The 24,920-nt window shown below is 44.4% G+C and overlaps 1 protein-coding gene across 1 annotated transcript; it reads left to right on the top strand.

Annotated features, from left to right (window-relative positions):
* Positions 1-2,026: 2,026 nt before the first annotated feature.
* On the top strand, positions 2,027-14,410 carry LRIF1 (ligand dependent nuclear receptor interacting factor 1). The gene is made up of 3 exons (XM_030000548.2): positions 2,027-2,130; positions 11,551-11,829; positions 13,154-14,410. The coding sequence occupies exons 2-3, from the start codon at positions 11,566-11,568 to the stop codon at positions 13,619-13,621; spliced, it is 732 nt and encodes a 243-aa protein (XP_029856408.1). The 5' UTR covers positions 2,027-2,130; positions 11,551-11,565; the 3' UTR covers positions 13,622-14,410.
* Positions 14,411-24,920: the final 10,510 nt, after the last annotated feature.

Raw genomic sequence — 24,920 nt, forward strand, 5'->3', positions numbered from 1 at the left:
TGACTCGAGTGGTGAATAAGTGAATTCACAACATACAGTAGTCTGGGCAAAGGGGACTGAGCCCTCTTTGTTGTGTTTGTTTGTTGTATTTCTTAATGAGCTCATGAAATAAAGTTTAAATCACAGAGTACGTTGTCCTGTAAATTTGAGAGACCCGAACGGACTGTGACACTTCAGAAAATGTGTTGGAGCCCAGCTCAATATGGAAGGTGAGACAGTAAGAGCATTTGGGCCCACAGCATGAGAGCTTATGTTCAGTTCTGTTCGGCATCTTCATTCATGATCTGGATGATGGGGCAGAGTGTACCTCAGCAAGTTTGTGGATGACAGAAAACTGCGAGGGGTGGCTGATACACCAGAGGGTCATGCTGTGATCCAGAAGGACCTCGACAGGTTGGAGAAATAGGCTGACGGAGACCTCATAAAGTTCAACAAGGAGAAGAGCAAAGTCCTGCACCTGGGCACCGCCCCACCCCCCACCCCCCCCTTGCACCAACCAGTATGTACTGGGGGCCACCCACCTGGAAAGTAGCCTGGCAAAAAAGGACTTGAGGGTCCTAGTGAGCACCAGGTTGACCATGAGCCAGGAACGTGCCCTTGCTGCACAGAAGGCGAGTGGTATCCTGGGGTGCATTAGGTAAAGTATTGCCAGCAGGTCGAAGGAGGTGATCCTTTCCCTCAGCTCAGCACTGGTGAGGCCACACCTGGAGTGCTGGGTCCAGTTCTGGTCTCCCTGCTACAAGAGAGACACACCGGAGAAAGTTGAATGAAGAGCCATGAAGATGATGAAGGAACTGGAGCATCTCTCATATGAGGAAAGACTGAGAGAGCTGAGGCTGTTTAGCCTGGAGAACAGAAAGCTCAGGGGAATCTTATTAATGTACGTAAATACCTGAAGGGAGGGTGCAATAACGACAGTGCCAGGCTCTTGTCAGCAGTGTTCAGTGCCAGGACAAGAGGCAACGGGCACAGACTGAAACACAGGAAGTTCCCTCTGAACACAAGGGAACACTTCTTCACTGTGAAAGTGATGGAGCACTGGCACAGGTTGCCCAGGGAGGTTGTGGAGTCTCTGTCCTTAGAGATATTAAAAAAAAAAAAAAGTCTGGACATGGTCCTGGGAAACAGGCTCTAAGTGGCCCTGCTTGAGCAGGGGGGGTGGACCTGATGACCTCCAGAGGTCCCTTCCCACCTCAGCTACTCCGCGATTCTGTGTTTGTGCAACCTGACAGCAGAAAATGGCAACGGTCTCACTCGCTGGCTTTAGTCAGAAGAGTTGCGCTGGGAGCAACAGCAATCTGGACAGTGCGCATGTGCATTGCAGGGCTCCGAGGAAGCGGACATGGGTCGAAGACGGGTCCCAGGAGGCGATACCCAGTGCTGGCTGCTGGGGCTGAAAAGCGCCTTGGCCAAATGTGTGAGGATGGGTGTGGTGGCTGGGGCCTCTGTGGGGACGAAGAGGGGGTCTCTGTGGGGAAGGGCCCGGAGCAGTGTCACCTCCTGCCCGGGCTGGGCCCCAGCGCTGGGGCCGTCCCTGGCCTGGCCTGGCGGCTCAGCCCCACCCATCGCCAGGGCCCAATAGGGTGGCAGTGGGGGGAGGCCAGGCCCGGGGCTGCCCGCTCCCCTCATCGGGGCCATCGCTGGCGACGAAACCGGCCATTTCCAGCCTTGAAACCGGCCATTTCCAGCTCAAACCCGGCCGAGCAGGAAGCAGTCCCTCACTGCCTCCAATTACTTCCGGCACCCGCCGGAAGCTTCGCCGCCACTCACTCGCTGCGCCAGTTGCGGCCGCCCGGCGGCGCCGCGCTCCACTTCCTCCCTCTCCCGGAAGTAGCCGGGGCGGAAGTGGCCGCCGATTGGTGGCGGAGGGCTGCGGGCGGCGGGGCCGCGCGGCGGCGAGGCTGGGTGGGGAGGCGGGGCCAGCGGAAGTGACACGCCGCCCGCGCCCCGCCCTACCCCCCCAGCCCGCCGCCGCTGTTGTCCGCCGCCGGCCCGGCCCGTGCCGCGCTCGCGCCCCCCGCGGCGGGGCCGGCCCAGTCCCTCTCCTCTCTCCCGCCGCCGCGCCATGTCCAGCCGCCCGCTGGGGGCCCCGCGGAGCCGAGAGGAGCGGCCGGGCAGCGCCACGCAGTTGTGAGTACCGGGCCCCGGGCGGAGCGGAGCGGAGCGGCGCGGGCCGGCGCTCGCCCCCTCCCGGCGTCGGGCTGAGGTAGGCGGGCAGCGCCTCCGCGGACGGGCCGCCGCCCCGGCGCCGCTGTTCTCCCGGACAGCTCGGGAGCGCCCGGCACGGCCGAGCAGGGAGAGACCCGCCAGGTACGGTCCCGCCGTCCTCCCTCCCGCCCTCGGCGGGGCCCCGCCGGTGCGCCTTGGGGCCCAGCGGGGTGCGAAGCGGCGGCGTGGGAGGGGCCCGGCTCCAGCATCCGCCCGCTTCCCGCAGCGGGGAGGCGGCGAGGTGTCGCGGGTGTTGGGGCGTTGGCTGGGGGGAGCGTCGCCTTTCCCGGCGGCGAGGGGCGAGAGGCCGAAGAGGAGGACGGGGGCGTTGGGGCGGCCGGGCGGGGGAAGCGTGTTCCTCCTGCCGCCGCCCCGGCGTCCCTCCCGGCTCTTCACGCCTCCGCCCCGGCACGCGGAGTGCTCGCCCAGCTCTCTTGGCACGACGTCGCTCGCTCCTTCGTTGTCAGGGGTTTGCGTTTGCGTGAGGCTGGTGAAGTCCCGGCGCGATTAGGCTTGTGCCGGAGGCAGCCCGGAAATTAGGAAGAGGAAGCGGGATGTCAGATACAGGGATTTTAACGTTTTACAGTAGTAGAACGGCTTTAAACCAATCTCTTAATTCAACTGCAACATAAACACGCAACCGTAGACCCGATGTGAGCTGGATGATGCTGATTCTAATCATGCCAAGAAAATTTTCTAGGCTGCCCAAGACTCCGTGTTTACATTCCTGCTTTAAACTGGCAGGAGCTCAGCAGGGGCCGACTGCTTGAGTCGTGGTTTGGCTCCCAATGCGTTTTGTTTGTCTCTCTGGAATTGTGCAATCGCTGCATCTGTTCGGTGAAGAGTTTTGGGTTAGCTCGTTAGAGCCACGGGGTTGCTGTGGCCGTGGGAAGTAGCTTTGGTGCTGTTGATGTTCTCTGCAATTCTGCCAAAGGTTTTATGGCTGAAGGAAGACCTGGTCATTGTTTGGTAGAGCTGTGGTTTATAATAAAGCACAGGGGCCGTTTCCCGGCAGTTAGCGCATCCTAGAATGATTATCCGTACTCCAAGGAGTATTCCCCAGTGGGCAAAGGAGTTTCCGTACAAAATTATTGTCAAACAGAAAACGTTTCTTCTGCCATTGTTGAAACCTTCTGGGTTACGATAAAACCCCAAGCCGTTAGGAATGGCTTGGACCTAAATTCTGGACAGGGTTTCTAGCTTCGTCTACAGACTCAACATAGATTTCCAGATTTCCTTCAGGTAATAATAACAAAATATATAACAAAATAATAACAAAAAATATTTTATTACAATATTCAGCTAATATCTGGATGGGATAAGGCTGTATAAAATAAATATAGACTACAGTCAATTAATTTTGATTAGTCCCTAGGTGTATGCTTCCAATTTATAATAAATGTTATGTTGCTGCTTCCTGGATTCAGCTTAACCCATTAAAATAAATTAAGTTGGTTCTCTGAAGTTTGTAGCAGCTTGTAGTCCCTGTTTGATTTATTCATATTCATAGAAGATGAAAGTTGTCTCTGAAGTAATAGCTGGGAGTAAAGGCAGACTAAAAAGTAGCTTGCTTCTACTGAAAGGGAACGTTTCTTCTGACAACTTTGAAGTGTTAAGTGAAGTTTAAGCCAGTCCTTGTGTCTTTTTTATCTCCACTGATATATTTTGTAGATGGCATGATCATGATTTCTGTTGCAGTAATGTGTTGGGATGCCCTGGTGGTTGGAATGGATTTGGCGAATGGTTTTATTTACTGAAAATATTCTGAGGGTATTTTTGTTAATGCAAAAATTAGAGACAGAAGGTGAATTTTTAAATACTCAGTATTTTGTTATTTTAGCCTGCTGCTTTGTAAGAGTGATAAACAATATGGTATGAGAACTTTAGACAGTAAGATTGGTGTACCTGATCATATAAGTGAAGAAAACAGGAATTCTGTTTCAACTGAGGGAAATGTAGCTATTCTTTTTATTTTTCTAGCTTGATAGAAATAAATTCTGTTTCTTTCTGTTATCTCTGCTTTCATAGATTGCTTAGTGCCATTTCCATTGTTAACTAGGGAGCTTTCAATATTGCCATGCAGACTATTTACCTAAATAAATAATGACCTCTTTCTGTCAAGAAAAATGTCATCTAGTTGACAGTTCCCTCTGTGAATGTCACAGTTTTGTTGTGTTTTTTTTTTTTTTAAAGAAAGCTGGCTACCTGAATTTGAATGTTTCTGTGGTGTCATTAGGTAAGATTTCTATCAGTCCACCACTTCTTTTTTTTTTTTTTCTTCCATGAGTTTATTTTGCTCAAGTTCTGTTCAGGGATCTGCCTTATATTCAGGCCTTGGTCCATGCTAAAAGCATCATAACAATAGAAGTACTTCTAAGTGTTAATATATGAGAGTTGAGGAGGTTTATATTTGTGGGGGAGGGAAGTGAAGGAGGATGAAGAGCAGAAAGAAAACCCTACTTCAGTAGTTATGGGAAAAATCCCCAAGTACAACTTGGCATGATTTACAGAATTTCTGTTACTATTTTTTAGTAAAAGAAGTTAGCCTGTTCTTAAACTAAATTAATCTGACAGTCTTAATGGGGGATACTGATGGAAAGATTTTTTAACTCTACTTAAGGGATTCTTAAAATATATTCTTCAAAGAAACAGTGGCCTTGCAGAGTGAAATAAAATAGCTTCTCCTCTTCATCACTCAATAAATTATGAAAAAGCTGAAAATGCTTTATTTCATTTCAGTAACATGAAATGTCAGTCCTTGTTATTTCTTTGTATCACCTGGAAAAGTCTTTAGTGATGTGAGATATATATGGTGAAGCATTTTCAACTTACAATGTGAAGTGAAATAGCAAAAGCATCTAAAAATTTTGACAATGACATCTCTACTTGGAGTACTGTGTCCAGCTCTGGAGCCCTCAGCACAGGAAAGACGTGGTTCTGTTGGAGTGGGTCCAGAGGAGGGCCACAAAAATTATCAGAGGACTGGAACACCTCTCCTATGAGGACAGACTGAGAGAGTTGGGGTTGTTCAGCCTGGAGAAGAGAATGCTCTGGGGAGACCTTACTGTGGCCTTTCAGTACTTGAAGGGCGCTTATAAGAAAGATGGGGACAGACTTTTTAGCAGGGCCTGTAGCGATAGGACAAAGGGTAATGGTTTTAAACTAAGAGAGGGTAGATTCAGACTAGATATAAAGGAAGAATTTTTTTACAATGCAGGTGTTGAAACACTGCAACAGGTTGCCCAGAGCAGTGGTCGATGCCCCATCCCTGGAAATATTCAAGGTCAGGTTGGACGGGGCTCTGAGCAACCTGATCTAGTTGAAGATGTCCCTGCTTATGGCAGGGGGGTTGGACTAGATGAGCTTTAAAGGTTCCTTCCAACCCAAAGTAGTCTATGATTCTGTGATCTTTCCTTCTTCTTTCATAGGTTTTTGAGTAAATATGTGTGAATACAACTTCTCAATATCATCTGAACACTTCCTTCCCTTTTTTCTTGTCTATCTATTTAGCTTTTTGTAATTCTGCAATCCTGTAAGTACCTGCTATTTGTTTCAAGTGAAAGAATGTTATTTTCCAGGAAACTGTAATTTTGCGGTTTCTTGCTCTTTTTGCATAAAGTGTGAAGATAAAAAGCTGCGGTTGTCTTCTGTAATCATGAAAAGCAGAATGATCTGGAGTTCAGACAAACTGGATTTTTTAAAGGAGATTTCTCCCTCAGCCTTCTTAAAAGATCCTGTTTGTAGCACAGTGTCAAAACATTTTTTTTAAGTCCATTGAAAGGGAGGTGAACAGTGACTCAAGGTAGAAACAAGAAAAATGGAGGTGAGCACCGGAAACCGGCATTGCTGCTGAAGGAAATAGCAATTGCATCCTCTATCTCATCTCATCTCTCTCTTTCTCTCCCTGTTTTTCTTGCTTCCTCTCTCTCTGATCTGCTCCCCCTCATCTTGCCCAAAAGTTAGAGGTATCCCCTTGCTTTGACAGGTGGAGGACCGTGCCTCTTCGGAGGTTTCTTCTGCCCTTTGATGCCTTTTTGCAGTGCTAGTTAGTTTGAGTGGAGGTAAGTGCCTGTTTGCTCTGTAAAAGCTGTAGTGGTTCAGCAGTTCCATGTCTGTGGAACTTGCTGAAAATTTTCTTCTGTATTTGCCTTCGAAGCATGTAACATACAGATGTAAAAAGCTGTCCAGGAGCTCAGTGCTGGTCTTCCTAATTCTGCATTATCAGTAGTGCTAGGAGATTTAAAGTGGCTCCAAAAGTGAGTCTTTTCTGCTTTAATTAAGTTTAAACATACAAATATTTCTAGTTGCTCTTTGTTTAAGCAAAAATATTTCTGTAAGATCATTACCCTTCAGTGCTAGTCCTTCTCAACTACCATTTCTGATTCCAAAACATCCATCTCCATTTTACGACTAAAACCTTTGATGGCAGCTTCCACTAGGAACCATGTGGCATATTGCCCATGTTATCATTTTCAGTATGTTATTTTTAAAACAAAAATGTTGCAAACCTTCTTGCCCACTGCACTGATAAATGACGTAAATGTCTACTTTTTCACACAGTATGCCGTAGAAATGAGGCATTGTACCAAAATGTTGGATGTGGGAGTTAATTCTAAGGTTGCAGCAAGGAAAGCTCTGCGTGTCTAAAGCCTTTATGTTTTAGACAGACAATAGCATGGTTATTTATGTCGACCACCAAGGGGAATGTGACCCCTCAGACTAGCAGGAACTCTCCAACTCTGTGAGTGAAGAGCATCCTTGTGACTTCTCACTTGATGGGAAAAGGCAATGTCTTGACTGACTTCCTGAGCAGATACAACGGTGGGACGCATGAATGATATCTCTAGTCACTGTTCCAAACTGAGTTGGAAGCCCAAACTGTAATGCTTCACTGCCAGAAAAAATACCAGTGTTTCAAAACTACTTGACAGTAAACAGAACACAATACTGATGTCATCTGGACTGGGACTGGGAAATAATCTCACGTCCATGTTCTCAATGCATTTATTGATGTAGAAAGTCAATGGGACAGAGCTAGAACGCTCTTGGTGACTGAAAGTGGAGTTGGCAGCTTTGCCTTTTAATCATTCTGGATCTGATGTCAAGACCATGAAACCTACTTCCAGTTCATTTGGTCTCTTCTTTACTAGTGAGGGAAACTCTGTTTTGATCATGTATGTCTCAACATGCCATGTTGCTTCTGCAGTGCTTTGGGCATTAGATTGTTCTTCTGAAAGTCCAAGAGTTCTTTGGGGAAGATGCCTGCATTCGGGCAAACTCACTTGAAGTGGGAAAGATTCTCTGTCTTGCAATGGACTTGAAAAATCTTGGCATTTGAAGCAGTCACAACTAACTTTTGGTTTGACAAGGTTCTGTCTGTTTGCTGTTTTGAGTTCCTATCTTCACCTGCAAAAACTATGTATTTACTCTGCAGATTTCACTGGTGCTGTTTCTGTGTATTCCTCCTTGTTTTTGAAGCCTTTTCCTTCGTAGACTTAGACTTCTGTTCTCATAAATGTATGTACCTTGATAGCATTTGATTTTGGGTTTTTTTCATCTCTTTGAAGATGACCGCCTTTGTAGTCTATATCTGCCTAAAGAATGAGCGGGCAGGTGAGATGCAAGCATGAGTTGGTCACCCTACATCCTGTTTCACAAAGTAAATGTGTTCTGCATCTTAATTTCTTTTTTGTATGTATGTGTCTGAAGTAAGTTCTGCTTCCATCTTGCCATGCAACTAATCTGCCTGTATTTTCCTGAAGCTTTCCTGAAATTCATGCTTCATAGCACTAAGTAGGGATATTAATAGTAACAGGGAGATGGGAGAGCAAAAAATATGGCTTCTCTGTGAAATCTAGAGATAATGTTTTTCTTTTTCAGAATGAAAGGCCCTGTAAGTAGAAGAGGAGGATAATGTAAGGTGTTTTCTTGGGTCTTTTAACTTATTTTTATCTGAAAAGGATGCCATTTCTTGCTACTCTGTGATGTAAAAGTTGGACATTATTTTCAGATAGTCTGTGGTATTCTGAAATGCTAACCCAAAATGTACACTGAGTAGATCAGTATGATTTTTGCCAGTGAAGCTCCTGAAGATTAGATCTGGCATTTTTCAGTAGTTAATGTGCTTCTAAGGCGTAGCAGTGCTGGGTATACAATTCACTGATGCACATTAATTAAAATATCTATGCTGTGTTCACTTATGCTATCTTTCGTTTTTCTTTTTCTTTTATCTTTTCTTTGTTAAGCATTGCAGGCTGTATGTACCGAGTAGTTCAGACGACGGGACCAGATGGAAAAAACCTTCTGAAATTACTTCCAATTTCTAAATCTTCTGGAAGCTTTGTGCCAATAGTTCAGTCTTCAGCCATGCCAAATAATTCTAAAGCGAATATTTCTAGTCCAGTCCATCTTACTTTTAAGACACAGCTTGCCAATACTACTGCACCTTCATCTGTTAAGATACCTGTTTTTCAGTCTCCTAATCCTGGAAAGATTATTCTTACAAGGACATTAGACAATCAGGAAAGTGTTAGGGCAGGTTCTGAAAGAGAAAGCTTAATTCCAAAATCAGCTGCTAACATCCAGAGCAGTTGTGTTTCAGTTGATAGACTGTCTTTGCAGAACATTGCTGTAACAAGTTCATCTAACCAGAGTAACACTGCATACATGTTGGTAAACACAAAAAGTCTTCCAGTTACTGTGAAGTCTCCAGTACTGCCCTCTGGCCACCACCTCCAGATACCAGCTGATGCAGAAGTGAAATCTGTCCCAGCTTCTTTTTTACCACCTGCAATACAGCAAAAAATACTTGCAGCTGCAGCAACAAATGTGTCTGGAGGAGCTGACAGTACAAAAATGCCAACTGTTATATATGTGTCACCAGTGAACACAGTGAAAACAGTACTTCCCAAGCGTTTGCAAGCCATTTGCCCAAAACCTGCCACAGAAGTTTCAAAAACATTAATAATGACAGCTACACAAAAGGGAAATAGTTCTTCTCCTGAGACAGTAACATCTGATGGTCAGCAGTGTCAGCAAACGCCAATGAAATGGATTGTGCAAGAAAGTCCACAGTCATCAGCGCCTTGCCTTATTCCTGTAAAGTCATCTAATAATATGGCTTCCAAGATCTTGAAAACTTTGTCAGACATGAAGAATGTAGAAGCTAACTCTGCAAATATTTTACCACTCTGTTCTAGTGGTCCTGGTGGAAGCCAAACAAAAATCACACCTATTAAAGATAATGCTCTGGTCATGTACAATGGGAAAGTCTATTTGTTGACCAAAAGAGGCTCTGATGTTCTGTCAGCCCAAGCTGACAAACAAGCATCTTCTTCTTCTGATGCTTCACTTAAAAAGCAGACATCCAAGCTAATTGATTCTACTGCAGTCAATAAAATAACCAATAAAGTAGTGAATCTTGTATTGTCAAAAAGCAAAGGAATGGTGCTGTCTCAGAAAGATCCAAAACCATGTATAAACTCAAAAATTTCTTCACCAGCTGGCTTAAGAAATGATTTAAAATCTGCACCGGCAGCTCTGGTGACACCAAGTGCTAATCAGCAGGATTCCACTGTAAACCAGAGAAAGAGTTTGCCCTTCACCGAGAGCATTTCAAGTGGAGTCACCCCTATTACAGCAGTAGGGACACAGGAAAATGTATGCCAAAATGGCAAAGAAAAGATTGATTCCCCCAAAGCAGCAAGTGCTGTTTTACCTCAGTCTAAGCAAGAATGTGCTTTCAGTGAAGACTGGCAAAAGGTAACTCTCTCCAATAAACATGCCCATCTCCATCTCTGCTACACTGTTATATGGTCCTGGTTCTATTTGACTAAAATGGCTATTAATAAGTTCACAGATTTTTTGTAACTAGGTATCCTGTCACTGGAAATGCTGGTATGAAGTGTGGTTCTAATCAATAAATGATCTTTTTTTTTTCCAATAAGATTGCACTATGCAAGTGAGAAAATGCATAAAGAAAAGAAAGGGGCAGGCAAAAGATGACTTTTTATTTCCTCACAAGATAAATTGTTGGTAACAATTGGAACTATAGGAAAGTTGTTCATTGTTTGAGCTCTGGCAGCTGTCTGCTTTCTAATGTTGTTGATGCCACATTCTCACAGCACAGCCATTGACTGTGTTGTAGGTGTGATGTAAGGTAGAAACGTTTGCAGCTACACAAGAGGAAAACAAGGTAGAAGAGCAGGGTTTGTCATCCAGAGACAAACTGGTGTTGCACTAAGTCAGCTTCAGTCTCCACTAGCTCAGACAGCCAAAGGCAGGAGCTGCGTTTCCTTCCTTTCATGCCGTGATGGGGAGGGATCCACCTCCTTTGACTCATGGTTTCATGTCAGGCAGAAGAAACTCTTGAGACCTTTAATGGCATTCCCTCTTCAGGCTGGACCTACATATTCTTTTAAGATCATAACGTCAAAAATATGTAAAAAAGTCTTCAGCCTCAAATCCCATGAACTCTACCCATGAAGGATTGTAGGTCAAGTTGTCAGTTGCTTAAGAGGCCAGAATGAATTTGCCTCCAGATAAAAAAAAAATCATTCTGAAGCTAGTTTATGCTTGCTTGTGTTGATGAGGCAGATGAGAAATGTCAGCTAAGCATGTTTGCGCAAATTTTAGACATTTAATCATTGCAACAGACTGTAGGCCCTCTTTTTTGATTGTTCCTCACCTGAAAGAACGGTTAAAATAGACTTTTTTTTTCTTCAGTTCTGTGTGATGCTGAGCGTTAGCATTCTCATTTGCTTTAACCTCTGTGAAAAATAGCGTTATCAAATGTTTGCTGCTTTTAGTCTGTAAATTTGCAAGCCCGTGGATTACCAGACATACTGATGTGAGATTGAACTTGAAGAATCAGGAACAGTTCAGGTTACAATGCAGTTGGATACAAGAGATGGCTAATAGTTCTTTATTAGTATTATCAGCCACAATGCAAATATGAAATGCATTCAGCAGTCTGAAAGTGACACTGTAAAGACACTGTCTGATCTTCTGTCATCTTCCTTCGTTACATTACTTTAAAGTTTTAGAACAGGTGACTCCCTTGTTTCTTTTACTTCTGTGGTTTACTAGTTGGACTGTGCATTTTCTGGATGTTCCACAATGTACTTGGGTTTTAAATAGCCAGCAAGAAAGTTAGATCTATGATAATATGTATATAATTTCTCAAAATTGGCTTACTTGTGTTAAATGTAACTCTTGGAGAATGGCAGACAAAACAAATGTTCACCTGTCTTTCTAGTAACTAGATTTTAGTTTATATGTATGGAGAGAGAGAGAGAGTGAGAGAGTGTGATTGATGGCTCTCTCACTGTTTCTATATTTCAGATCCAGTGTGAAAAGATGGATTCACCGGGAAAGGTTATTAAAATCAAACACCAAGAGAAGCCACATTGGAAACAATACTTGGAATTAAGGAAAAAATTTGGTCTCTCTAAGGAGGAGAGAGTGTACCTTAAAAGAATACCATTAAGGACCCCCTATGAGAAATCAGAAGAAAGGGTTTGTTCCAGTAACAGCTTGAAAAGGAAAAATGATTCTTGCAGTTCTTCATCGTTAGATGTGGAAATAACAAATCAACGTCAGGAATGTGTTAAAGAAGAAAAGGTATCTTGAAATTTTTCAGTGCTAAAACGTGTACTGCAACACATTCAGAAAGCAGCATATGTATAGTCAATACAGAGCTGCGTGTTTATTTGGACCCTCCCACCTCTGGATTCACCAGAGCAAGTCAGTAATTGTTATGGTCCCTGTGAGAATTGTTCCTACAACTTGTTTGTGTACCACAACAGAGTTGTGTGATTTCAGTACGACTTGAGTACCATCTAAGAGTTTTTATCCTCTTTTCTGGGTTCCACTGAAGGAAATTTGAAGAACAAATGCTTTGAAGAAGACTGGACCCTCTAGTGGTGGCTGAACAGTCAAAGGGATAGTCTTCATTGGAATAGAAACCGTACCTCTGTATCCTGATTTATATTTAGCCTTATGCAACAATTATGTTTATCCAGTAGTGCAATGGATATAAGCAGAATAATAGAAGAATAATTTTTTGTGAGGCTTTACCTTTGAATTTGAAATCAGTCAAGTGCCATTATTTCGAGGCACTTCAGTCACTCACATGACTAGGTGTGGCTGACTTCCAAAGAAGGGTACCCACTTAGTCATGTGTGGTTTTATTAAAAGAAATTTACCTGTGTACCTGTCTAATCTTTAGAGTTACAGATGTCTTTATAAACTTAGTCCTTTGTCATCGGCTAGGAACTTGTTTGGGTGCTTCTGGAAATGTTCCCTAGACATAAGGATTTCCATCTTAATGCATCAAAATTATTTTATCCATCCAAAGTAGTTCTGTGCAGCCATAGTGTTCTAAATTTTCTTTTGTATGATTCTACTCTACCCAGTCAAAGGCTTTCTCAGGTTTTAATAATTCTGTGTTAAGAGCCCTGCTTTGAGGAGATCTACTGGGTGCTCTTAGTAAAGTACATTAACATTTAAATAACGAAACAGCTGAGAGGAATGCACTCTTGTAATGGACATTATTGCTAATGTTTGAGCTTTTTAGAAATGTAAGCATGAATTCTTCTTCTACATTTTGAATTTTCCCATCAAGCTAGATAGAAAGTTTTTGTCTTACATTACAGTTAAAGAACTCAAGCAGCCACAGGAGGTGATAGGTATGCAGAGGAAAGGCAGAAGTGCACTGTTGACTAAAGAAGGAATTTAGTGTTCTGGAATTGTTAACTGGGAATCTCTGTTAGAAAAATATTGAATATGGAAGTATGTTTGCTCAAATTGCTAAAAGAAACATCTTCCACATAGTAATTCTTGCAACAAATAACTTGTAATTTGCGCTTAGTGAACTATGATGTTATAATGTAGAATGACGCTCAATTTAACAGAAGTATATTTTGTATGTTTCTTGACTGTACAGATAATTGTGGATTTGGAAGAGGATTTGACTAAGAAAAGAAAAATAAAATCCTCACCACTGTCAGACAGTGGAAAGAGAAGGAAAACTTCAGTCAAATCAACCACAAGTCCAAGTTCAGAAAATACCAGCTCAAGTGTCAGTGTACTTAACAGAAGTGTTTCACCCCCACCAGTCTTACCGCAGCAAAGTATTTCCACAGACTTTGTTACATCGTCTCTAGGGAGGGACTCTGAGCAAGACCCATACTCTCAATATACTGACATTACAGACTTAAGTATCCCAGTTTTAGTGTCTTGTGAAGGTGATACTTCATTTCTTGAAGGTTCTTTCCGAGATGATGCTTTCCCTTTGACTCCCCCAGACTTGGATGAAACAATACGGGATGAAAAAATAAAACGACTTAAACAGCTCTTAAGAGAACGGGAAGCGGCACTTGAAGAGATGCGTAGAAAAATGCAGCAAAGCTGAAATACTGAAGCTGGTGATCTGGACCATATTCATCTTCATTTCAGTGACTTCAAGAGGAAATTCCTTGTTTAAACAAACGTGAATATTTCTGGTAGATGGAAGATCTTAATGAGGTTTACAGTATGTGTGTATTTAGAAGAGTATAGGTTTCTTGTTAAATACCGGAAATAAAAGACTTGGACCATCAAACTCTGCTTCTGGGACATTATATGTATCAAAGAATGCAGATAGGCATTTTTATTAGTCTGTTCTTTATATTTTGAATTGAGGGGTTTCTGTATTAGTCCTAGCAAATAAACTTTCCCACTTTGGAATTCCATGGCCTAGCTCTTAGAAACTGAATGTAAATTGCAAACCCCAAATGTAGATATTTTTTTGTTTTCCTAATGTGCATGACAACTTCTGTGAATTCCTGAGAACTGTCAATTGTCATAAAAGGTCAATGGTCAGTGTTTAATAAATGCTATTTAAGTGATCTTGGAGTTAGACTTTAGGCAGTAATAATGCAGATATTTATACAAAACCTCTTACAGATGTGAAGACGGAAGCAGTAGAAACCCCTGCTGACAGTTATCTAGTTATGTGTCTTTTACTATTATTATTGTAAGCCTTTATAAGGCCTTTTGCCAGCTGTGCAATGTTGAAGTTCTGTTGTGAGGTTATTTTTCGCGGGGGAAGGTGCATTTTTTTTAAACAGAATTATGTTGAATAATAACTTGTTGAAGCAAAAAAGGCATATTTCTTTATCCAGGGGTGGTATCTTCAATAATTCTTGATGAGTATCTTTTACATTAATTTGTTCAGTCTTTATTTGAACGTGTCTCTTGCTACCTTAATTTGATGGTACCTTAGTTCTGCATTGTAGGAGAGAATGTGCACTCAAACTGTCTTTACCATCATAATTTGTATAGATCTTTGTAGTATATTTTCCCAGCATATTCTGTCATGTGTTGTATGGGCGCCTTTCACTACCCTCTGTTGTCCGTGTCATTGAATCTTGTAAGGCCCTTCTGCAGTTCTTCAGTCCTTATTGTTACAGGCATGAATAACTTTTGCCAACAGAATTTGTCATTGTTCTTTTTCTTGTCCATTTATGGTTATATTCAACATCACTGATCCCTGTAGAACTCCATTGCTGATTTCTGTTCATGGGAGGCTGTTTGCAACTATTCTTATTTTCTGTATTTTAATCAAATTATCATCAGTAAGGTTTTTCTCTATTATCACATGGATGACTAGTGTATGTATAGAGTTTTGGTGAAGGATGTTGCTTTGGAGATAGATCTTTGGAGAGCCTAGTAGACTGTATCACCCCTATGTTCATAATTAATATGCATCTTGATAGTGTGAAAATCTCAAGTGGATTAGAGAGACAGGCCTTTTCTTCCAAGGGAAGAAAAAAGATGGTCCCTGCTCTGAATAGCTTGAGATAGACCAAATGTAGAGAAGATGATACACCAAACACGCAATGGTGGGTGAAGAAGAAAGTTTATAATGGACCTAAACTCTTTAATGATTGAGATTGCTGTATAAGAGGCAAGTGCCTGTGATAGAGCAGACAAGCAAGGATGATACTATCATGGGCATCCATGGGTTCGCTGTGTGTGGAGTGAGTGTTTTGGGGCAGAAATCCCATAGTTTAGCATAGGACAACAGACACCTAATGAAGGGCTGATGCACAGTGGAGAGAATGATGTGCATGAATTGGGCCTCATGACCTACGTTATCATGCAGCCCAAGTATTGCAGAGCTAGGAGCACATGCAAGACAGCTGAGTGCCTGAGGAAAGGACTATTGGTTGGACCAGTGACCTGCATCCTGTAGCCTGACAGGCCAAGTTGCTTGTGGAGCAGGTGTGCACAGATGTTGTGTGTCCTTTATTGGTAAATGTGCAAAGCAAAGAGGCTAATTTATGGGAGATGATTTTTTTGAGCAGCCAATGATGTCAGTGAAGAGGATGTCTGCAGTCTCATCTGTGCTTGTTCCAGAAAGCATGGAGGAAGTGTAAGTTTAGCCAAGCCTGCCTGTCAGATATAAGCAGTAGTGAGGAGGCAATCATTTTGTGTGAAAAGTGGGAATATTCCCCACATGTGTGTGGGTGTGACGGGTTGACCTTGGCCATCTATCAAGCACCTACCCAGCTGCTCACTCCTTCCCCTCTCCTGCAGGATGGGGAGAAAATAGAAGACACTGAAGACTTGTGGATTGAGATAAAGACAGTTTAACAGGTTAAGCAAAAGCTGCATGCAGGCAAAGCAAAATAAGGAATCTAATCACCATGTCCTATCAGCAGGCAGATGTTTAGCCATTTCCTGGGTCTCAGTGTGTATAGTGTTTACTTGAGAAGACACATGCTGCAACCATAAATGTCCCTGCATCCTCCTCCTTTTGTTAAGCTTTTATTTGCTGAGAATGACATCATATGGTATGGAATATCACTTTTATCAATTTGGGGCAACTGTCCTGGCTATGTCCATTCCCAGCTTGTCCATCCCCAGCCTGCTTGCTGGGAGGGATGCAGAGAGAAAAAGAGAAAGCCTTGATGTTGTGCAAGCACTGTTCAGCAATAGCCAACACACTGGTGTGTTATCAACACTGTCTCCCTCACAAATCCAAAACAGCATCACATGGGCTGCTATGAAGAAAATTAGCTCCATTCCAGCCAGGATATGTCCCAATATGACGGGACAGCAATCAGAAAGGGGATAAAAGCAGCCTTGTGTCTTGTAACTAGTGCTGCAGTCACCTGTTGTGATACTTTTCCAACAGACGTCACTCACCTATCCTGTCTTCTGACAGAAGACTTTCCTCTATTTTCCAACAATTTCCAAAGAAATTAATGAAGCCGAGTTCACTTACCCTCTCCTTTCGCTGGGAGGATTCCAGATTTGACATTCTGAGACACACCACCTTCTTTCTTCCAGAACCTCTTTTACCCTAGCAAAGTGGTCCGTTAGCCTGAGTTTTCTCTAGAGGCAATGATAAGATACTGAAAATTTGGAGAAGAATCCTCACTGCAAGCTTTTGAAGAAATGTGATGAGTAGGATTTGGTGGAAAAAAGGGAATGGGTTATTTCCTTGTGATCTAGTAATGGAAGACACTTGGTGCAATTCAGAAAGACAAAGCCAAGCCATCTATGGAAGGAAAAGAGATGCCTTTCTTGGAACAACATCAACACAAAGTTGAAAGCATCACAGAGCCAAGAGAGGCCCCTTGGTGTGCTGATGTGGGAAGGCTGTGCCAATGGCAGGAGCAAAGGGACTTCCAACAGCCAAGGACCTTGTGGGTTGTTGGAACTGCTCCTCATCCAGACACATCATCTGTAGCACAGATTCTGTTTTTCTGCACTGTTCATCCTTGAACTCCTATGATCTGTTAAGAGTTTGTCTGTGACAGAAAAACTAGAGTCCTGGCTGTGGCCCCAGGAGTGGAAGTTACTGGCACCCATCCCTATGTGCAGCCTTGGCTGGCAGAAGGCATTGCAGTTACACACCATGCTTGCTTTGTTAAGTACATAGCAATATGAAAACCATGGATTTAGGCTATGAATTAAAACTATTACTTTCAAGCAAATATTCAGGAAGAATCAGTGTAAGGCCTTTTAGGAACTTCTGGATCCAAAGAGGAAAAGTGGCAGTGAATGCTGGACAAAACAGTCTGGGAAGCAAAGTGATACTGGGCCAGTTGCTAACATCAGGCTAACTTGGTGACTGGGAGTATCTGGCCAGAACTATCCATGTGCAAAGATGTTACTTTTCAGCTAGAGGACAACCCACCACAGCACCAGCATTTCTGTGTGCGAACATGAATCTTCACAGAGGTCTGTCCCAGCCATTTATAGAATCATAGAATCATTTGGTTTGGAAAAAACCCTTAAGATCATTGAGTTCAACCGTAAAGTTAACACTGCTGAGTCCACCACTAAACCATGTCCCTAAGGACCATGTCTACATGGCTTTTAAATACCTCCAGGGATGGTGTCGCAACCATATGTAGCCTGAGAGGCCACCTGGAAGCTAGGTACCCTAGAGCCCATCAGGTCGTTTCTTCCTGGCAAGCCAGCAGTCAGCTGCTGGGGTGGAGGTGTGCTAGAAAATTAGTTAATCTGCAGATACTTGTTACCAGGGATGTGCAGGTTCAGCTGTGAAACTGTTTTGGACAGTGTGGAACCGACCCTGGACTTCCTACAGTGTGTGATCTGAGTGAACAAATTGTGACAGATTTCTAGTGGCACACTTTGCAGTGGGAGCATATACCAAGGCTGAAATTGGCAGAGCCCTAGCTGTCCTCCTCTTGTGGATCTGGGAGGCGTAGAGCAGTGCAGTCCGAAGACGGCTTCTGGCAAATGGAGAGGGAGATGGCACTGCTTTCAAAAGCAAGACATAAAAGCATAAGTAGTCACTGCTGGATTAGTCTGAAGATCCATCCAGCTCATCATTGTCTCTCCAGCAGAGATCAACATGGGGAAGGAAATCAGAGTGGAGACCAATAGTGGATGCCTAGAAAAGAGTACAAAGACATAATGATCACAAAAATGACCACAAAAATGATCAGAGCACTGGAACACCTCTCCTATGAGGACAGACTGAGAGAGTTGGGGTTGTTCAGCCTGGAGAAGAGAATGCTCTGGGGAGACCTTACTGTGGCCTTTTAGTACTTGAAGGGCGCTTATAAGAAAGATGGGGACAGACTTTTTAGCAGGGCCTGTAGCGATAGGACAAAGGGTAATGGTTTTAAACTAAGAGAGGGTAGATTCAGACTAGATATAAAGGAAGAATTTTTTTACAATGCGGGTGTTGAAACACTGCAACAGGTTGCCCAGAGCAGTGGTCGATGCCCCATCCCTGGAAATATTCAAGGTCAGGTTGGACGGGGCTCTGAGCAACCTGATCTAGTTGAAGATGTCCCTGCTTATGGCAGGGGGGTTGGACTAGATGAGCTTTAAAGGTTCCTTCCAACCCAAAGTAGTCTATGATTCTGTGATTCTATGATGCTATGATTCTATGATCATATGCAAGACTTCACTGGTACTTCTCATTTTCCAGCTCTTAAACAGACGTGATATCTTTATGTGTAATACCCCTTGATTTTTTTTTTCTTTGCGTGTTATATTTTTGTGTTAACTTTTTGAAGTGAGTTTAACCAGGCCTCAAGTCACTATGTCCAAGCAAAAAATGATTTTGTAGACTTTTTTCATCTTCAGTCTTTCTTTTCCTAGACTGGGAAATTCTGTGTAGGTGTCCTCTGAACAGAAACTCTCCCAAACGTTTGACCATTTTTGTTACCCTTCTCCATAGCTTTCTGGATCCACCATAATCTTTTTCAGATGGATGGACCAGAACTGCTATACTGATGAAAATGTCATTGCATCATGGAGTTACAGTGGCATTTTGATGGTTTTTGTTTTGCTCTCTATACCTCCCTAATAATTTCTTATATTCCAGGGCTCTTTACTATTGAGCTGGTATTTTTGTGGACTGATCTACTAAATTTGCTGTTCTCTTTGAAGATAACAGCTCATTCAGAGCTCATTATTGTGTATGGAAACACAAGGGTTTTCATTCATGTACACTGAATTTCATAATTTGTTTTATTGCTCAGTTATTTGGTGTTATGAGAACCTTCTGAAGCATTTTTCAATGTTCTTGAGAGCTGTGCCACTGGCAGACTTTGACATCTTGCTCTTCACCCACTTTTCTAAATAACTTGTGAATATTGAAGAGTACAAGCTCCAACAGGAGTATCTGGGACTTCTTCCTTTCATTGAGAAACTGACTGTTGAGTCAGCTTTTGTTTCTTTTTAAACCAGCTATGCATACAGCTGAGGACAGTCCCTCTTTTGCGATAGCAGCCTGGTTTCTGGAGAACTATGGTGAAGGAGGTCCAGGTAGATGATTGACCATTGATCCCTGTTTACAGGGACACCAATTCCTTTTGTAAGCACTGCTGGATTTGTGAGGTAGGTCTTGTCTTAACTGAACCTACAGAGACTTTTCTTTGGTTGTAGAGAATTGTAATAGAGCAGAGAAGGCCAGTCTGGAGAGAGAATGAACAGCCATGGGAGCACCAGAAGAAACAAGCGGCAGGAGGAATGTCAGAATGGCAGCATTCGATGGCACTGGGATTAGCAGGTCATCAAGATCCCAGCACATCTATTTGTAGCTACTGAGGACCTCCAGCTCAGGAAACTAATGTCAGTCTGAAAAAAGGCAACAGATTAAAATGAAAACTCAAGCCTTTAAGAGATGATGGTGGGAAGACAGAGTAGGACTCACAAGACACCTAGATAAGAAGGGGAAGGATAGTAAGTAAATCCAGATGGTTCACACAAGTGAGGAAGGATGGACAGACAAAAAGATCAATCTGTCAGCTCCTAAAGGGCATGAAAAGGTACTTTCAAAGCCAATAAGTAGTTGCCAAAACCAGAACCACCCAGGAGATGTGAGGAGAATGTGGAAGCTGGTGACATCCTCCATGTCGCAGCAAGCAACCCTGTCCAGACCATGTGGACACCTACCTTGGTACCTGCCTGTGGTTATGAGAGGGAGAGAGGGTTTTAATTTAAAACAGTAAGATCTCCCATTGAAATTCACTACATTGTTGTTGCAATGTCACAACGTTTTCCTACACAATCTAGCATTGCTATTCCATCATTCCATTTTTATTATTTCTACTTATTTTATTGGTATGGACAAGAAAGTGCTGCTCTTACGGCTCCATAGACATCCCTGGGAACACTTCAAAAAGTTGGTGTTGTATTTGCCACTCTCCTGTCCTCTAGTACTAAAGCAGTTCTCAGTGAGAACTTATTTCAGCTGTTTCATCTTTTATTCCTTCAGGGTTCTTGTTTGAACATGAGAGTATAATCCCATTCATTCATAAACTCATTACTGTTCATCAGTTTGTTTTGAAACGTCACACCAACATCTTGATTTCAGACAGATCTGTCAGTTCCCTGTGATGGTAAGATGCGAAGCTTTCTGGGCTCTTCTGTGGTGGTCATGGATACCAAACCTTAATTTTTTTCTGATAGACTTTTCTTTGAGGACTCATTCTATAACTTGATCTCAAAAACCTGGCAGACTTCCCCCAATGTTTGAAAACACATTTGTTGTCCCTTAAGTTACCTGCTTATTTGGATGCAAGTTCAATTTATCCAAGGCTTTTTTTCCCTACATCTAACGGCTGCCTTAACCCAGTTCAGCCATGCTGGCTGTCCCCTTCCTTCCCGAAGTCTAGCTGACACGCATTTGCTCTCTAACAGTCTCCAGTGACTTGCATACCTTTTGTCCTTTGGGCTAATCCCTTTAATTCTCTCTCTCTCTTTATTTTTTTAATTGATGATGGCCTGACTTGCTAATAATTTTTCTGTAAATAATAATAAAAAAACCCCAAACCATAATGACCGTGTTTCAGTGCATAAAGGATGAGTCAGCTGGAACAGTTTCCTTGTGTAACACTACAAGCACCTATAGTTCCTGCCCCATCTTCTCGGAAGATGACGCTCAGTCCTTGCCATGTTCTCTGTTGGCTTTTTTCTTTGCAGCTTTACTGCATCTTTCTTCCACATTCTTCTCTACCACCAAAGTTGCCCCCCGCCCCAAGTTGGCAGCCTCCCATTTTGCTTTGAGTGGAAATATATGATATTTTTGTACTCCACCTCTCCCACCTGATGAGTGGTGTTTAAGCTTAACACAATCTGACAACCCTGAGCTGTCCAGGTGGTAGGGCGAGGATTCCCAGCTGGTATTGGCTCTGTCGGACACAGGGGAAGCTTCCAGCAGCTTCTTACAGAAGCCACCCCTGTAACCCCCCCCGCTACCAAAACCCTGCCACACAAAGCCAATACATTCCACCCCTCGCCTCTGTGCATCACATTTTTAAGAACTATCATTAAAATCTACATTCATCACACAAAATCTTCACTCACATCAACAAAAAAGATTCCCCACTTGTCATGCAGCTCTTAACTCTAGCTGCGTTCAGTCCACGTTTTGCCCATTACCCTTCTCAGTTACTATCCTTATCTCGAACTCACATTGCCTGCATTCTCCACCAAAAAGACTGTGGTGGGTTGACCCTGGCTGGACACCAGGTGCCCACCAAAGCTGTTCTATCACTCCCCCTCCTCAGCTGGACAGCGGAGAGAAAATATAACAAAGAGCTTGTGGGTTGAGATAGGGACAGGAGGCATCACTCACCAATTACCATCACAGGCAAAACAGACTCAGCTTGGGGAAAATTAACTCAATTTATTACAAATCAACCAGAGTAGGGTAATGAGAAATAAAACCAAATCTCAGAACACCTTCCCTCCACCCCTCCCTTCTTCCTGGGCACAACTTCACTCCCGGATTCTCTACCAACCCCCCCAGCAGCGCAGGGGGACGGGGAATGGGGTTTACGGTCAGTTCATCACATGTTATTTTCTGCCGCTTCATCATCCTCAGAGGCAGGACTCATCATACTCTTCCCCTGCTCCAGCGTGGGGTCCCTCCCACGGGAGACAGTCCTCCACGAACTTCTCCAATGTGGGTCCTTCCCACGGGCTGCAGTTCTTCATGAACTGCTCCAGCATGGGTCCCTTCCACGGCGAGCAGTCCTTCAGGAGCACACTGCTCCAGCGTGGGTCCCCCACGGGGTCACAAGTCCTGCCAGAAAACCTGCTCCGGGGGCTCCTCTCTCCACAGATCTGCAGGTCCTGCCAGGAGCCTGCTCCAGCGTGGGCTTCCCATGGGGTCACAGCCTCCTTCGGGAACCAACCTGCTCCAGTGTGGGGTCCTCCACGGGCTGCAGGTGGAGATCTGCTCCACCGTGGACCTCCATGGACTGCAGGGGGACAACCTGCCTCACCATGGTCTTCACCACAGGCTGCAGGGGAATCTCTGCTCCGGCACCTGGAGCATCTCCTCTCCTTCCTTCTTCACTGACCTTGGTGTCTGCAGGGTTGTTTCTCTTACATGTTCTCACTCCTCTCTCCGGCTGCCGTTTCTCTGTCCCAGCAACTTTTTTCCTTCTTAAAAATGTTATCACAGAGGCGTTACCACTATTGCTGATTGGCTTGGCCTTGGCTGGCGGTGGGTCTGTTTTAGAGCCGGCTGGCATTGGCTCTGTCGGACACAGGGGAAACTTCCAGCAGCTTCTTACAGAAGCCACCCCTGTAACCCCCCCCCCCCCCCGCTACCAAAACCTTGCCACACAAAGCCAATACACAGCTTTACCGCATGTTTCTTCCACATTCTTCTCTACCACCAAAGTTGCTGTCTGCCCCAAGTTGGCAGCCTCCCATTTTGCTTTGGGTGGAAATATATGATATTTTTGTACTCCACCTCTCCCACCTGATGAGTGGTGTTTAAGCTTAACACAATCTGACAACCCTGAGCTGTCCAGGTGGTAGGGCGAGGATTCACCAAGAATTTGAGTGGCTGCTAGATGTTGCCATTCTAACAGGCTTTTCTCCTTTTTTAATAGATGTCTTATATTAGCATTCCTGTCAGTCTTAGCAAGAGGGCTGCGACACCTTGGCGTGCCTCATCTCCAGTGCTGCTGACAGATGCCTCCATCCTTGCTGTCCTTGCAGCACTCTGTGGGGCTCATTTCAGGAGTAATGCTATAAAGCCACCTTGCACACCAAGCAGGTGAGAAAGTCAGCCCTCTTTTCAGTTACGGTCTCACAAGAAGACACTGGTGTCATTTAGATCTCAGTTTTTCTAGCCCAAGCCTGTAGGTTTACTGCAGTCAGCCAGGAGTAGAGGAAGAACAAATTTACAGGAACTGGCAAGGACAAGTACGAATGCAGCCACTGCTTAACGAGGAAATGGTGGTGAACTCAATGGGAATTGACTGGAACATCTCACCTTGTCAGGGAGCAGCAGGAGTGGGGCTATTCCCCAAGGAAGGATGAGTTCGGGGTCACTTGGGCACAGGCAGTGCCTTCACCAACCAGGGAGCTGGGCCAGGTAGGCAGAGCAGGGTGGTGATAAGAGGGTCCATGCACAGCCCCAGGCAAGGTGAGATGATGAACGAGGTTCTGGGTCTGTCCAAGGTGTTCAGTCAGGAGCAGCAGGAGATGGGACTAGAGACAGGACTGAGTGCATATTTGAGGTTCATGGAGGAGAGGACGTTGGAGGAAAGTTACCTACTATCTAGGTCTGAGGTCTGTACACAAAATAAAGCCAGGAGCAGAACTGAAGGCATGTCTACCTACAGCATAGCTCAGGCCAGGACTGGGTGCTCAAGCCTGGGCCATGGGCAAAGAGTGTGTGAGGAGGTCCCAGGTGAGGCTGGTCAGGACAATTAAGGTACTTAATGCCCTCAGGGGCCTGTAAGTCCTGTAGCAGTGAGGGAAGCAGGTCTTTGGGTTGGCTACTTGAGTCTTCAGACTTTCATCAGCCAGCGCAGTCTGGCCCAACTTCCTGCATGGGGACTGGCTGTCAGAAGTCTTCAGTAGGAGAGGTAGGACCCAGCCCAGCCCTCAGAAACACTCTTCTGTGTTGGTGGGACTGCAGGGGAGGGGGAGAAAGAGGCAGAGATGCAGTGGGGGCATGTAACTCTGGAGCAGTCCATCAGGAGTATGGAGTGGTTCCTGGGTGCTGCTCATCCCTGTCTCTAGAAAAGAGTGAGAGAGGAGGAAGAAGGTTATCCTAGCATTAAGGAGGTTGTTAAACTGCAAAGAGTTTGGTGCTGTTAGGTTGAACTTCTGTGGATCTGGAAATTGGCAAGAAGCTCAAGTGGTGCTGAGCAGGTGGTGGAGCATTAGGGTGGTTTGTGGGGGCTGTGGGTTTTTAACTGCAAACTTGGATGTGCTGTTTTAGGTAGAGCTCAGACTCCTGGTAGCCCACCTGTTGGTCTGTCTTGGCTGGCTCGCTACAGTGCTGTTATCAGAAATTTGGGGCTTTCTGGAGTAGGGATTGCTCCCAGGGGCAGCCTGTCTGATGCTTGTTGTCAGGAACAACCTGTCTGTGCTTGATAGTGATCCATGGGAGAGAGAGAGATGAAGGGAAGGTGATGCCAGGCACCAGGGGAAGGAGAGAAAAGCCTCGTGAGCAGGCAGGGTCCTACCAGAGCCTTCCTGAGAAGCTGCATGAATGAATGACTGAATGAGGTTTTTGTTTCTCCCCCTTTTGTACCAGGAAAAGGGCACTGTCAGCAGGGATCAGGGCTCTGCAAACCCAAGGCACTATGTCACCATCATGGCAATCTCTTGGTTAAGCCTTTTGCCTAATGAGACTTAAATGAGGCATAGAAAAGGGGTTTCTGCTAGCTGAAACCTCATGTTTTCTAGGTTGTAGTGATTAA

This window comes from Aquila chrysaetos, chromosome 24 (assembly GCF_900496995.4).
Source record: "Aquila chrysaetos chrysaetos chromosome 24, bAquChr1.4, whole genome shotgun sequence".
Lineage (NCBI taxonomy): Eukaryota > Metazoa > Chordata > Aves > Accipitriformes > Accipitridae > Aquila > Aquila chrysaetos.